Raw genomic sequence first — 13886 nt, forward strand, 5'->3', positions numbered from 1 at the left:
AGGTTCGGCGCTCCGACCCAGCACTGCAGGCACCGCGGTGCGGCGAGCGGCCGAAAGATGGCGCCACCTGCGCTCTAGAATCAAAACAGACCACGGCAGATGTCTTGGTCACCGATCGCTGAAACGGCAATTACCGCCAAAATAAAGCTCCGAATGCGAAAAATGGGATGATAGTGTGGTTGTGTAAGGGATAGTCATTGGCAGTTGTACAGATAGCGGCGATCAGATATTCGCCACGATACTAAGCCTAAAGTTCCCAACACCCAAGCTGACCCTAGCAACGCCGAGCCCGCTGGCTTGGGCGACAGTTCTTGCGGCTGCCGCCGCGCCCGAACTCAGTCCACGTTTAGTGCTGCATGTCGTCGCGTGGAAAATAATGCATCTTGGCGTCGTCATCGATTTGCTCAGACAGGCTTCCACGAGCAGTACTTCGCATTCCGCGAGCTTGCCATAGCACAACTTGGGCGAGCTCGGCGACGCGCACCGCCGCGTCGACACCGCGCACCGCGCGGTGCCGGCACCGGGCAGTTTTCGGCACCAGTGCAAGGGAACACCATGCGCCGGCCGCGAACTGAAGAGCAAAGAAGTCGAACACGCAAAGTGCGCAAAGTTTACAAGCATTGCTCACACAGGTACACCCACGTCTCCTGCCCAAACGAGAGAGAGAAATAAACGTTTAAAGGAGTACTGACACGAAATTTCTCGCTTTCAGTTTTTTTGCTGTAAAGAATACCTATGGTCCCAGTAATTACGAAAATCGAACCGAAAGGCGTCAGCCACCAACATATAATTAATTATAGCACGTTTATTGCAACCACTTTCAAATTCGGTCGCCGCGCGGGAAAATGGCCGTTCGAAGGAGAGCCTGCAAGCGGACTGCCTGACGTCACGGTCTCCGTGACGTCGGACCGTGACGTCATGGTCTCCGTGACGTCAGGGACGTTCGCTGCATCGTCTGCTACGGATTGCACGCGGTTCACACTAAAGCGCTGGACACATGTACGATTTGTACACGCGATTCGCATGCGACTGATCGTTACGACTGTCACCACGACTAGTCGTATGCGTGAATTTGAGACACATGACCCGATGCGTGCATGCGATGCGCCGTCGGCGTCGCTCCGCCCACCGTTTTTGCTCCATGGTCAACTACGACTATCGCTGAGCTGAATTTGTAGATTCCGCGCGTTTAATCGCAAAAAATGGATAAAGCAGGCAATCGTGAAGCGTTTCCTGCCTTCGGAAACAGTTCGCGCACACGCCGGCCGCGCCTGCCAGCTCGGACACTCAGCATCCGGCGCAGACCACGGTAGCAAGACGGTAGCAACCGCTTGTCGCTGCACTTCTGAATCAATCTGATCGTTAAAATGAAGTTCCACATGCGAGAAAGTAGGTGTTAGTGTGGTGAAAAATTGTGCTTGGGATTGTTATCAGGGCTTATTTTAAAAGCGGCGATCAGATATCTGCCGCGATGCAAGCGTATACGCTGACCGGCCCCCCGCGGCGCGCGGCGGGCGGTGCGCCGACCGGTCGAGAGATGGCAATACCTGCGCGGAAACGTGAAGTGCGCACTTCGCAAGCCTTGCTCACAGCGGTACCGCAGCCAAGCCAAACCTCCTATCGAAGCGAGACCGCCCACAACAACAGCGCAGGCTATCGCTTCCGGTTCCGGAAACAACTGTATGACGTCATGCTGAATCGGCCGCAAAATCGCGGATAGCCTGACGTCACACCCTAAGCGATTTCGCTAGTGCTGCCGATTTGTAATAGTTCGCGGCCAGGGCAATTAAAATCGATTTTTGATGCGTTTCCAGCCTCGGATCGCTCCAAAAATTTCTGTGGGTAATCTGTACAAACTACTGAAGCCAATTATATCGTTATTTAGGCCTCTAAATTTGGTGTCAGTACTCAAACGAGAAAATTTGGTGCTATAATACCACCGACAACAGCAGCCAGGATATCGTTTGCGGTTCCGAAAACGACTTATATGACGTCACCCTGAACCGGCCAGACACGCCGGCCAATGTTTCGTCACGCCGAAAGCGATTTCGCTAGTGCTGCCGATTTGTGGCAGCTCGCGGTCGGGACAATCAAAATCGATTTTAGATGTGATTGCGGCCTCGGATCGCTGCAAAAATTTGTGTGAGGCATCTGTAAAAACTACTGAATCCAATTATATCATTTTTTAGGCGTCAAAATTTGGTGTCAGTACTCCTTTAACTTTTTGTCATGTAAGTTTAGGGGGCACACTCCGCACGTGTTACCGCACTCCAGTAGTCGCTGTATCCTATTCTAGCTGAACATAGAATAAACCCTTGTATAACGAGATCACGTTACTCATGTTTTTTACGGTCACCACTGTATCGCATAGAGAGAAAATCACCTCGCTGTACCAAAGTTTCGTTTATAAAGACTGTCACAGGGCTCCGTTTCTGTTACTGTATATAGGGGAGCTCACATTTCACTGCTGTCCTCGTTGTTTCCGGTTCGCGGTGATGAGATTGTGTCGGGGGACGGCTGAGAAGTACGGCAAATGTGGACGGCTAGTGGCACGGCGGTCCGGTGAATGAGCCTGGTAACGCTGCCGAGTTAAAAAAGTAACTGAACACTTCAGTCATTACTTTCCCGTAAGAAACGCGTTACGGGCTCTGCACTGCCTGTGAACGATATTGAAGCGTTAACATTTCAATAAAATTTAACCCCCGTTACTTCTTGTGCAGCAAAGCAAGAAGATACGTGGCAATTTCTTTCTTTTTGTTATCGACCCTAACGTCCCTTCCCTCGCACTGCAGGGCACCCACTGAAGCGCAGACGTGACCCCTTTGGCCACTAAGCCATGTCCGTTACAGGCCACTGTGGGCCTGGACTAGCGTTCATCCTTCAGGGCAGCTGGTGGGGATTCCACTCATGGCGCCGCTACATCCGCAGCAGGGCTCAACAGCGCCCCTACGTTTCCCGCGCCTGGTACCCGTTGCACTGCGTTCCCCGACTAGCCTGCTTCGAAGGCGTCGCCAAGATAGTCTGCTGCCTGATCGGTCTCGTCATCGAGTACATCACCGGGTTTGAGGGTGGCAAGTTTGTCTATGCGACACACTACCACCACGTTTCCATGTACTTCTTCTACGCCACCAGCGGCGTCGTCGAAATACTGATGTACAGGGGCCTACCACTCCCGGAGGGTTCGGACTACGTCGCCACCCTGCTGGCCACGGTGGTCGTATGGCTGCTCTTCAACTTCCACCTTCACGGGCGCGCGCACCTGGACATCCTTGTACACTCCCTTCTTATGTACACCGCCGGGGCCCAGGCACTGTGCACCATGGTCGAGATGGTCCGTCGCCACAGCATCCTGGCGTCTCTGGGACGGGCCTACTGCTCCTTGCTGCAGGGCACGTGGCTATGTCAAGCGGGCTTCGTGCTGTACAGCCGGACCCCCAGCATTCCCAGGTGGGATGAGCACAGCCACAGTGACATGCTGATCGCCGGGGCCGCGTTCACGTGGCACATGTGGCTGCTCCTGCTGTACATCGGTCTGCTCGGCGTGCTCGCGTGGATCCAGTGCAGCACATGCGACTGGGAAGAGGTGTCGGACAAGCTTGACGAAGCACGCCGCGCTCTGGTGTCTGACTCGGCCGCGTTGATAGACCGGGAACTTCGAAGCGAAGACAGGGCGGCAAATATCGACTACTACACTGAAGACGAATGCCCTGCCTGAATGATGTGCTGCTCGAAAGCAGCGAAAGAAAATCCCCCCCCCCTTTTCCCCACCAATGTGCTGCGAATAGGGGAATGAACAAAAGGATTTTTGGTTTCTTCGGAGCACGGGGTAGTAGTAGTAGTATAAAAACCTTATGTAGAAAATATAGGGCAAGGCACAGGATAACTTCGAGGGAGACTTCTGGGTGGGGCCCCAAATCCAGGGCTCGGAATTCTGCGGCACCCTGATGAGATCAAGTTTACGTGGTCCTCTTAGGCTGAGCTGGAAAGAGCTGCCTCTTATGTCTCTAGTAGGGAAGTATGGTTGGTGTTGGTTGTATGGGGTCATGTGCGGTGGCACCACGAGTTGTGTAAAAAAGCGTGGACTTTTCTTTGCACTTGCGGTGTTCTTGTATGTAAATCGGAAACAGTGCTAAGTGTGACTTGTGAATGAAAGTTTGTGTTTGCCGTAGTGTCTGCGAATCGTGAGTGTTGAGCTTCTTGCGAGGAGAGAGAGAAGTCTCCCGCTCTGTTTGAGTTTGGCAAGCTGTTCCCAGTATCCTTCTAGAGGAGGGGCAAGGCAAAACATTTTAATGAGCTCAAAAGTGAGAGTTCAACCATAGTTCGGGAGTACGCGTGCGCTGCTCTTGCGAGTGGGATGAGTGGTTGTGTAGGGCGCGGTGCATTAGGTACCTCTTCGCCTTGTTTTCCGCCTCCGTTACCCTCCGGGCCCTTCAGTCCTCGACACCAGTTTACATTATGGGTTTCGGCATCTTCGTGCCAGAGAGAGAGAAAGAGACAGTGAAAGTATCAACTATCCGTCTGTCTAACGACAATGGTAGGAAAACAAACGTTGAGTTTGTCGTTTGATCGTTGAGTTTGATCATTTGCTTGGCTCAGATTAAGCGACGGTTCGGCGGGTTCTACGCGGGTAGACGCACTAAAGCTTCGTGTTTTCCCATCGTCGCCGTTAGGCATTGCGGTAGTTTAAGGACTCGCGGTCTACGCCTTACGGTAGCCAATCCCACACTGCGAGTATGCGTGATCCTTGAGGCACGCCCCACTTCGGTTGGGATTGGTCAGACAAAGAATCTATTGCGAGAAAGCTTCGCGTTCTACCATCGTCACTATTCAGCTCGACGATTAGACGAGAACCTCAGCGACTAAAGCTTCGTGTTTTCCAATCGTTGACGTTAAACAGAGGGGTAGCCGATATTTTCTTCACTTCACCCACGATAATCCACCATCATCATCATCATCAGAGAAGGTTGGCTTTCCTGCGGAGCGTGTTGGCGTACAACGGCGTCAGTGAGGACACTAAAGCGAATTCGTTTTAATATTTTTCTTTGTTGGGCAGAAGCTGATGTATGGTACTCGACCCGTGAAATGCATCCCTAGGGCGGGGTTTCTTGACTTCGACTGGCTGTCCTTGTTCGGGTCACTATAGATGGAGCTGAATATCCATATCTGGGCTGGCCAGGGAAGCTCTCCACGGCTCGAAGGGAAGGCGACGCAAGTCTGAAGTGCGATGGCACGCCCATGCTATTTGGCATAGGGTTCCAGGCTGTGGACAGTGAGCCCAGCGGGAAGGTTGTTGGGTGGGGAAGATGACGTGGGGGCGGGTGGGATGGCCCGGATGGGCGTAGGTATTCGTTTGGAGCCGCCGCCAAGTTGTAGCCTTGTCCAGGGAGAGGCGTGGGAAAACGTGCTCTAACGGCCTCGGAATTCTTTCTGCCGTGATGTTAAAGCGAGGACGTGGTGAAAAGTTTGGCTGTAAAGACACCTGGTAGTTGCCTTTGCCGCCAACCGGGCGTGTACCGCCATCGCGCGTTTTGTTCTGCCTACAACAGGTGGTGCCACCGGTCCAGGTGGGTCACGAACATTCAAGATTGCCCCCGCACTCGCATATAGGAAAATATTCTTTACTATTTTTAAAATAAGCAGGGTAGTGTCATCGCCATTCTTGGTGAAGCTGGACCACAAACTGCGACCTTGCGGCGATGTTTGTGAGCTAACGGAGAAGGAGTTTGCTCAGAAGGAGTTTTTTTTAAAGGCGCTCGTTATTAATATCCGTAACCTCTATTATGGTGAGGTGAAAAAAAGTCATTGGGAGGCTTTTTTCGTCCGGCAGAGGATTTACAGAGGTTAATGTATGCCCGAGTTCCAGGGGGAAATTTATCCATACACCGTATTTATTCGAATTAAATGCGAGGTTTTTTCAGAAACCGGAGTCTCAAAGTCATACCCCGCCATATATTCGAAGCTCAGTATATATATATATATATATATATATATATATATGGTGATTTTTCTAATCTGGAATGTGCACCGCCGCCTTATCATCGTGGCCGCATTTTAATCCAATAAATACGGTGCATTTCTTACAACGTTGCGTCATCCGGACAATTTCCTCACCGACCGATGAACCACGGGGGACAGGCATTATTTCTTCGATACCCAAAACCTCTTTTTTTTTTTGCTCAAGATCACGAAAACAGTTTTGTGATATAAAAGTAATCGACTCCAGATATCACAAATATGAATTCAGAAATAAATTAGGTTCATTAGACGGGATACATGAGGTGGTACTCCTGAGCAACACCGGACACTGAGATGCTGCACATATCAGTTCAGAGCAGCATGGTCCATGCTTCAACTGGAGACCGTGAACTTAAAGCCTGTATTGCTATCATTTGTGATAACAACGAAATTGAACAATTTCGCTTACCTGTCACGAGCCCGTCGAGCCGCCGGGCTCGATACGAGTCGAGACGCATAAATAAGTCTGGCTTTTAGATGCGACTGCATCTCATTCACTCGCCTTGTCCCTCCATAAGGAGTTGTTGTTGTCCGTCCACACCCCTCCCTATTCTCCTCGCTGCGCGAGCTTCGCTCTCCGGCGCTCACCCCCCGCTCCTCTCCGATAGCGAACACTCTCTCGCGAGGGGCATTGGATTGGATTCGATTGGATTGGCTTGGATTGGATTTGGATTGGATTGGATTAAAGTGGATTGTGTTGGATTGTGTTGCGTCATAGCCGCGCCACGTTGCGTCATAGCCGCGGCAGGGGGTTCACGGCATGTTTCACGCGATGGGAGAATCAACCTAGCGGAAACAACAACAGAACCCCCTATGCGTCGCATCTACACAGAGGTTACCGCGAGGGGAGGTGGGAGAAATTTTTTTTTTATCGCTCAAGATTACGTGCTGCTTCTTTTTCACTCTTTGAAGGTCCGGGTACCTTCGTCTGTCAACCTATGGCGTTAAATATCCAAAACTCCACAAAGCCCGAGAGAAAAAGAAATGGCCGCCATTCCTCCCTGCGAAAGTGGATGTCCTGCGAAGAAGCTGTAAACCACTACACACGCTGAAGGGGGAGTGTACGAAACGTTCCTCGTCGTCTCGGCGGGATTGTCGCTTGCGCTCGGCTTTTCTGGTGGCAAATTCTGGAGCGTACCTAGCCTCACGCATGCGCTCGTCCTCGGATGACGTCGCGAACCCTTTTCGAGAGCAGTTGCAAACCTTATCTTTACCGGGAACACATGGGGGTCTCCCATTGTTCATTTAGGCGCCTTATGACTCATCATGTGGCTTCGATGCATTTTTTGTGTTTTTTTTTCTTTGCACCAATAATGAGCTTTGTCCTGTATGGCCTAGCCTGTATGTCCTGTATGTCCTGTATGTCCTGTATGGCCTAGTTTGGCCTAGCCTGACGCATGCGCTCGCCCTCGAATGACGTCACCAACCCTTTTCGAGAGCAGTTGCAAACCTTATCTTTACCGGGAACACATGGGGGTCTCCCATTGTTCATATAGGCGCCTTATGACTCATCATGTGGCTTCGATGCATGTTTTGTGTTTTTTTTTTCTTTGCACCGATAATGAGCTTTGTCCTGTATGGCCTAGCCTGTATGTCCTGTATGGCCTAGTTTGGCCTAGCCTGACGCATGCGCTCGCCCTCGAATGACGTCACCAACCCTTTTCGAGAGCAGTTGCAAACCTTATCTTTACCGGGAACACATGGGGGTCTCCCATTGTTCATGGGCGCCTTATCACTCATCATGTGGCTTCGATGCATGTTTTGTGGTTGTTTTTTTCTTTGCACCAATAATGAGCTTTGTCCTGTATGGCCTAGCCTGTATGTCCTGTATGTCCTGTATGTCCTGTATGGCCTAGTTTGGCCTAGCCTGAGGCATGCGCTCGGCGTCTTTGTCGAGACTGCTGGGTCCCGCCTGGGTTTCTTTGTTTACCACGCAAAATTTCCCGACCAACTAGAGGCTAGCAGCTTCGCTGTAACGAACCTTTTTGGCGGACGATTAGTGAGAATACAAAGCAAGCGATGCGCAATTAAAAGTTGCCGAATTGTCCCGTCTGGCCGCAGACGTCGTCGCGGCGGAAGAGATGTCACAAAAGCGTCGCCGCGTGGCCCGTTACTGACACCAGTGGCGCGGCTGCCGAAGTATAGCTTCGGCAGCCGTGTTTTTCTATAGCAAGTTTCTTGCTATAGAAACTTGCGGCTTGCTATGGTTTCTTGCAACTTGCGCGCCGCGGTGGTCTCGACCGCAGGCGCTGCGCCACCACAGTGCGCAGAGACAGCTTTCGCCACTAGAACGCGTGGTCAGGAATATCGTGCTCCTGCCTGTACACTCTTGCAAAGGTGGTGGTGTTTTGATGATTCGCCTGAATATACAGCCCCACAGCCCGCATGCAGGGTAAGTGTCATTTATCAAACTTCCGCCCTCGTTTTTCAGGAGTTTGGAGCAACTAAAATAAAACGTCGCTACGCATACATACCAGATATTTGATTTCGAAAGCAAATGCGTGCACAGATGTGCGGAGGGCTTTGTTCACTTAGCACAACAAAAACTAGGATCGCTTCTACGAACCGTTTTCCAATAGCATTTCAGGAGGTTTACGCCATCACTTCAAATTTCACGCAGGCCTGGTGGTCCTCTAACTGAAAGCGTTAAACAACTGCAGACTGGGCACCTGTCCAGCGCAGTAAATCGAGCTTCGAGCTCCATTTACTGCGCTGCACATGTGACAGGTGACGGGTTGCTCTGTACAGATGACCGGCTGGGCAGGGGCCGGCAGTCTTAGCGGTAGCAAGGAAAGCTTCAAACTGTGAGGCTACGGACGGTGCGCCCATAGACGCACAAAACATGAAAAAAGGAAAAGGAAGAGATATTTTTTTTTTCAGATATAGTGACTCTGTGAGTAAGTTGACCACACCCCTTGACGCCCAAACGGTACTGGACAAATAAGTGTTCGCTGACGCCAGGCAACATCAAGGCCCGTTTGTCAAGGGCGGCGTTAATTGAGCCCGTACACGTGCTTACTTGCGCTCAATCTGCAGAGGTAATGGGCGAGTGGTGGGCGAGGTGTAAAAAAATGCAAATGAAATTGGAGGCTAAATGTTCCTACGTCCCGCATATAAACCGACTGCTGATGATGATGAATATGCAAGGCCATGAGTGAACAAGGTGACAGAGGACACCTTGGTGTACAGAAGCTGGGAGTGCGGCAAATCTGAAGAGAAAAACAGCGATTAGTCTGCTGTTTTAAAGCACATAGATAAAAAGAAGGAGACGCGTTAATTTGAACCGCAGGAACTGTTTATTTCCCAAGGGAAAGAATTACTCGCTATCTTGTGAATCAATCCATGTCTTGATTCAAATGCATGTGCTATCCCTGTTTTAAACTACAGTAAGTTTTAACTACATTGACACACACACAAGCCATTCAAAGGTGTGCTTTTACAGCGCTGAGGTTTACGCGCATATAACTATATTTACACCAGAGTTTAGCTCGAGCCAGTCATAGTGTACACTGCATTAAAAGTCTCCACCGCAACCCAGTCATTCCACGCCTGCTTGCCGCATACTTCGACACGAGGAACGCAGCGCGCCCACTTAAAATTTCACCTCACCGATCGCTGTCGACTGCAGAGCCGGTTGCAATCATACGCGGTCCAGTCTGCGCGACCGTTCTAATTACAACAAAGAAGTACATAAAGCTGCAATCAGAACGCGCATATAGCATGCGTTTCGACGGGCGGCTGCTAGCTATAAATGGCGCCACCAGGCCCGTCCGGCTTCCTCCTTGGAGGGCGCCGACTGAAAAGGTGTCCCCAAAGGAGGTCTTCTGGTGCCGCTTCTGTTTACTTCGCCGGCTTGACCGGGTCCCGCTCCTTTCCGGCCTGAATTTGGGGCACGCGGTTAATCCTTCGTCCGCTTTGTTGGCGGCGCTACCCCGGGTTGCCCATGCTGCATTCTCCACCGGTTTCCGCCGGTGTGCACTACGCAGGTCCGTTACGGTCTGGCGCAGCCATTCGAAGCGCCGGGCTGCAGCGGACCTTTCTAAGCATAGCTCGTGGCACACTGCCGCACGTTCAGGACCGCGCTGTTCTGTACACGTGCTACACATGCGAGCGGTGATGCGGGACTCTCGGAAACGCGTTTTGTAACAGCCATCTTGAGAACAACCGCGCGGAGGAACCATAAGGCGATTAATAAACGACTTTCTAACGCTAAACTGGAAGGCGATACCACGTCCAAACATTTATGCATCCTTTGATGGAAAATTTTAACGTCGGATATTAATACCTCGTCCGAAAGCTGGGATCAAGTCAGAAGCGGTGACTGAACATCAGGACATCATTCGCAAATAAATGAAGAGTTCTGCACTATGTGTTATCAAGTCACAGAGGCAGGTGCCTTCTGTGTGTTGGTGGAAACTTGCAATTCTACATCATTCAAAGTTTTTCAAGCAGCCAAGACTATGCTAGCGGTAGATTAACGCCAATGTGGATGTATAAGCTTGCTTTAAGGACATACGTTACATCCGAACTATATTGTGTCCAGGATACGTTACACTACGTCCGGGATGGTTCTTTGATACCACCAGAATACGCCCGAACCATTGCGTGACTAAAGTTTAAATGCTGCAACTTGCCTATAACCCAATTTCAGCGCGGAAGCTTCAATTAACGGAACAATGACACCAAAATTCCATTTCTAAAAACTGGTATGCTTCGCTTCATAAGGCTCCCAAGTTTCCTTTCTACGATGATGGGCGTCAAACGTCCCTTGGAACCAATTTTAAATGGATAATATTGCCGCAGACTCGAGAGAACTGGAAATACCCGGCTCACCCGCTCTGTGACGTAAGTACCACCGGTGGAGGGGTGTGGTATGTGGAAGCGTCCTGCCGTTCTAACTCGGAGTGACCTGTCCCTTCCCTCTCAGCGAGCGACGCGCATATTAGTCGGACCGAAACCAAAAACAACACAAAGTAAACATCATGGAGAAATTGTGGTGTCTTTTGTCTTTGTTTTTTTGCGACCCGCCGGCCGCACCTCTGGGCAGCCAGACTGGCTGAATACCGCGGAACTTATCTTTGAGGGTGCGTTCCAATTTCAAGCTCCCCTTCAGACGGCTTCGTTTCCGTCTGCGCGGACAATCTGCCATGTCAAGTCCCCTTCCATTTGAAACGAAGAAGTCAACGAAGACTGCTTCGAAGAGACCGCATCGAAGTCAGCAACGATGCAGACTACCTTCCTGTCTAAACTACCAAGTGACGCCAGCACCACCTTTTTGTATGCTAATAATGTGACAAATATAACTTGTTGTTTTATGAAAATATTTATTATAGTTTACTAGTTGTGAGAATGCTTTTTAGTTTTTAAATCATTTAATGGGTGCGATAATAAAAAAAATTTTCGAAACCTGCAGGTTGCGTTACTCAATATGTCTCCTACGAGGCTGTCGTCTGCTTGGGATTGCGTTTGGGACCGCGGCGCCGTTGCAATTCTTATACCTTTACACGTCTAGTTAGACTACTTAATAAGCTTTTTACCAAGCCGTCCGCGGATTGGAACGCAGCCTTCAATTGAGATAGGGGGGAGGCGGCGTTGTGAAAGGCTGCCTCCTAGATTGAACAGAAAATGTGACGTCATGGCCGTCCTAGAGCCTCCGCTCTTCTTCCCTGACTCTCAGCGGTCGAAACCGAAACTGATGCCATAATTGGCGCTGTAATTCATAATCGGTAAAACTTTGGCCACTCTTAGCTTATGCGTTATGTCTACGGGGTAGTACGGACACATCGGACCCACAAAACCGAATTACAAAATTTGGTATCACTACTCCTTTAAGGTCTGGAGTTCCCGGCATTCCAGGAAAGTTTACACACATCCTTAGCTCATCTGGTAAGAGGTACCTCAACTTTACTTGAAAAGATAGTGATGCTCTTCCAAGGCACACAGCGCTTTTGGGCTTGTCGGAGCACTGGGCATTCTTGAGTCTACAGCTTACCACAAGCCCTCGGATTAGGCAACTCAAAAAATACTGGGCACATTGACATATTATATTATTTAAATTATCATAACACGGGCTTAACGTCCTACTTTTTTTCTCTGTGGCGGCTTCCATGCTATTAGTAACTGCGGGAAAAATTCAGGCAGAGTTACGTACACCACTGTACTTTTTTTTTCAGAGGTCAGAAATATCGCCACCAACGCATGTCACCACATTAGACACATTGTTTCGAGCGAAGCTTATTACTTCACGTACAAATCCAGGAAACGCCTCGTAGCGTCCCTCTGACCTTCAAAAAATCGCCCTGTGCGGTCAGGGTCAAGAAAGCGCCTCTTGCTGTTTTCTGACACGAACGGAAGCGCCACCGACCATGATTCAGACAACAACCGAACCAATTCACGGCGCCAACGGCTTCCGCAGTGAAAGCGTCTAATCGCTCGTTCGTTCCCGAGGGAGGCGTGCGGATAAAGTGAAAGAGTAGGCGCGCGTGCAATAAGAAAATTTAAAAAATCCGCCACTAAAATGAAACCTGGAGAGGGGGCGAAGCATGCAGTGTATAAGTGTGTTCAAAGATTGCCTCTCTCGCCATTAGGCGCGCGCTGATTGGGCGCCGGAGAAGCGCCGGTGGGAGGAGCAAACGCCCGCATGTTTGGCGGTGGCGCCCTCTCTTGCGTTGAACCGGATTTAAGCAATTAAATGAGACAGACTGGCCGTAAACTTGCCCGTGAAGATTAAACCGTTGGCGTAGAGGAATACAGCTTTGTCTTTGAAGCACGAAGCTAGAAAACGAGTGTCGCGATGTTTTTTTAGTACGCATTTTTGTCCATGCAGATGAAACGTTCTAGCGCGAGGCTTTGAAAAACGAGTGTCCCGGTGTTTTATTACGGTGACTACAGGAGACGCCGGCCGCCCAAGCACCTAAGGTGCTTCGCGTGTAATACATTAAGGTGCTGGGTGCATGGAAGCTCACTTTGCGTTCGCGCCTACAACGGCACTGTAACGTGCGGCGTCTGTGATTTGTCTTTCCGCACCATTCAGTGCGCGTTCACTGTGCGCTCTGTCCCAAAAAAGGAAAGAAGGAGGCTCGTAAAATGGTAAAAATGGGGTTCGGTCGGCACCAGAATCCCGGGACGCTCGCCGCCGAGTCTGTACACAAAGCAGCCGCGTCGGCGGATTGCCTCGAAAGCGCGTCATCCCTATTTCATATTTGCCGCGCTTTCGAGGCGCTTTTTCAAAGAAAGTGCTACGAGTTGTGCCGCGCCTCCGCCAGATGGCGCCACGGGTCCCGCGACCGAGAGAAGACGCAGTGAAACATCCCCCTCGCGAGGGGCACGATCAAATGCAGAGCATTTCCGGGGGCGCACGACGTTAAGTAGTTTGCGTTACGTTAATGTTGTTGCACTTGTGGCAACTGCTGACGAGAGAGCGCTCGTCAGCAGTAATTTGAATGAGTCAACGATATAAGGCGCGTTCGTAGAGTCCCATTCTGTGTCGGCTTTGTGGCGCAGTGGGTAGAGCACCATGTACATTGTGTTCCGCCCGCAGGGTCGAGGGATCGAAACCGGGCGCCGGATAATATTTTTTTTATATAGTAGGGAGGGGTGCAGTGCGGACTGCGGACGTCAACGCGGGTGACATCGTGAGTTACTGAAATGCTCTGCATTTAAAGAACGGAGCGGCCGCTCGACAAATTGGTTTGACAGCGTTCGACAACGGCAATATTCATGGCCATTGTTGAATGTGTCTTGTTTCCGAGGCGCAAAACCCCTTTCTTAGGGACGACCGTAGCCCACGCTCACGAGGCAAAAGTTTTCCGATTCCTTTCGCATAAATTCTGTGTCAAATGCTCCAATGCTTCGATGGTCATCTATATTCA

At 50.5% G+C, this 13886-nt stretch overlaps 1 protein-coding gene across 1 annotated transcript; it reads left to right on the forward strand.

The window, feature by feature from the left end:
* Positions 1 to 2836: 2836 nt before the first annotated feature.
* LOC144143038 (transmembrane protein 45B-like) lies at positions 2837 to 3715 on the forward strand. Its single transcript, XM_077674858.1, has one exon. It carries the CDS (start codon positions 2837 to 2839, stop codon positions 3713 to 3715), a length of 879 nt encoding a protein of 292 aa, XP_077530984.1.
* The last annotated feature ends 10171 nt before the right edge of the window (positions 3716 to 13886 follow it).

This window comes from Haemaphysalis longicornis, unplaced genomic scaffold (genome assembly GCF_048455015.1).
Source record: "Haemaphysalis longicornis isolate Haplotype H1 unplaced genomic scaffold, Haemaphysalis longicornis Haplotype H1 scaffold_6, whole genome shotgun sequence".
NCBI classification, from domain to species: domain Eukaryota; kingdom Metazoa; phylum Arthropoda; class Arachnida; order Ixodida; family Ixodidae; genus Haemaphysalis; species Haemaphysalis longicornis.

What these genes read in the sequence shown, in the direction of transcription:
- LOC144143038 (XM_077674858.1), top strand. Translation starts at nt 2,837, where the DNA reads ATGTCCGTTACAGGCCACTGTGGGCCTGGACTAGCGTTCATCCTTCAG.